This window comes from Nanorana parkeri, unplaced genomic scaffold (assembly GCF_000935625.1).
Source record: "Nanorana parkeri isolate BGI_ZX_2015 unplaced genomic scaffold, ASM93562v1 scaffold2482, whole genome shotgun sequence".
In the NCBI taxonomy this organism is placed as follows: domain Eukaryota; kingdom Metazoa; phylum Chordata; class Amphibia; order Anura; family Dicroglossidae; genus Nanorana; species Nanorana parkeri.
The window spans coordinates 30,369-31,234 of record NW_017308750.1 but is presented as its reverse complement, the minus strand read 5'-3'; the positions used below and the strand labels follow the sequence as shown (position 1 = coordinate 31,234).

The following is an 866-nucleotide window of genomic DNA, read 5'->3' as shown; positions in this document are numbered from 1 at the left end:
CGTCTTCCTTCACCGTCCAATAGCAGCGTACGGATCCGTGGTGCAGAACCGAGCCTCCACGTGTTTCAGCCTGACGTGGCCTTAGTCGTCGCTCTATAGACATGATTAAGGCCGTACTGGCTGAAACGTGTTAGCGTGTTGTCAATGAACAGATGCGTGTGCTCGGCGCATCCCCGTGGCCTGGATACAATGTATATGTGGCCTCCAGGCACGGAGCTGATGATGATTGATGGCGGCACCCCGTGTCCTTTCTATGACAGGTTCTCTTCAATGGAGTACTCTGTATAATCATAGGAGTGAGGTGCGTGAATATGGGGGCGTCAACGGGCCCCTTACGTGGCCCCGCTGTAGCTCACCTGTTTTTCTTCTCTTTAGGGCCCCCTGGATGGGAACCAACCGCCCAGCCAGCCGGAGAAAGTGGGCTGGATACGCAAGTTCTGCGGGAAAGGGATTTTCCGAGAGATCTGGAAGAACCGCTATGTGGTGATCCGAGGAGACCAACTCTACATGTCCGAGAAAGAGGTACACCCCAACACGTGGCCCCCGGGCGGCATGTATGTGGTGATAGAGCCCGGGCCAGGGGCCCATTGACAACCAGACTCTCACCGTGATGTTGTAGTGATGATGATGGTGGTAGTTGTGGTGGTAGTGATGATGATGATGGTGGTAGTGATGATGATGGTCATGGTGATGATGGTGGTAGTTGTGGTGGTAGTGATGATGATGATGGTGGTAGTGATGATGATGGTCATGGTGATGATGGTGGTAGTTGTGGTGGTAGTGATGATGATGATGGTGGTAGTGATGATGATGGTCATGGTGATGATGGTGGTAGTTGTGATGGTAGTGATGATGATGATGGTGGT

The 866-nt window shown here is 52.7% G+C and overlaps 1 protein-coding gene across 1 annotated transcript in view; it reads left to right on the top strand.

Moving 5' to 3' along the window:
- PLEKHO1 (pleckstrin homology domain containing O1) overlaps positions 1–866 on the top strand; it is a 31,949-nt gene that overhangs the window by 2,044 nt on the left and 29,039 nt on the right. The window contains exon 2 of the mRNA XM_018573671.1: positions 376–522. Within this exon, the coding sequence (XP_018429173.1) occupies positions 376–522 (147 nt within the window). The remainder of the gene's footprint in view (positions 1–375; positions 523–866) is intronic.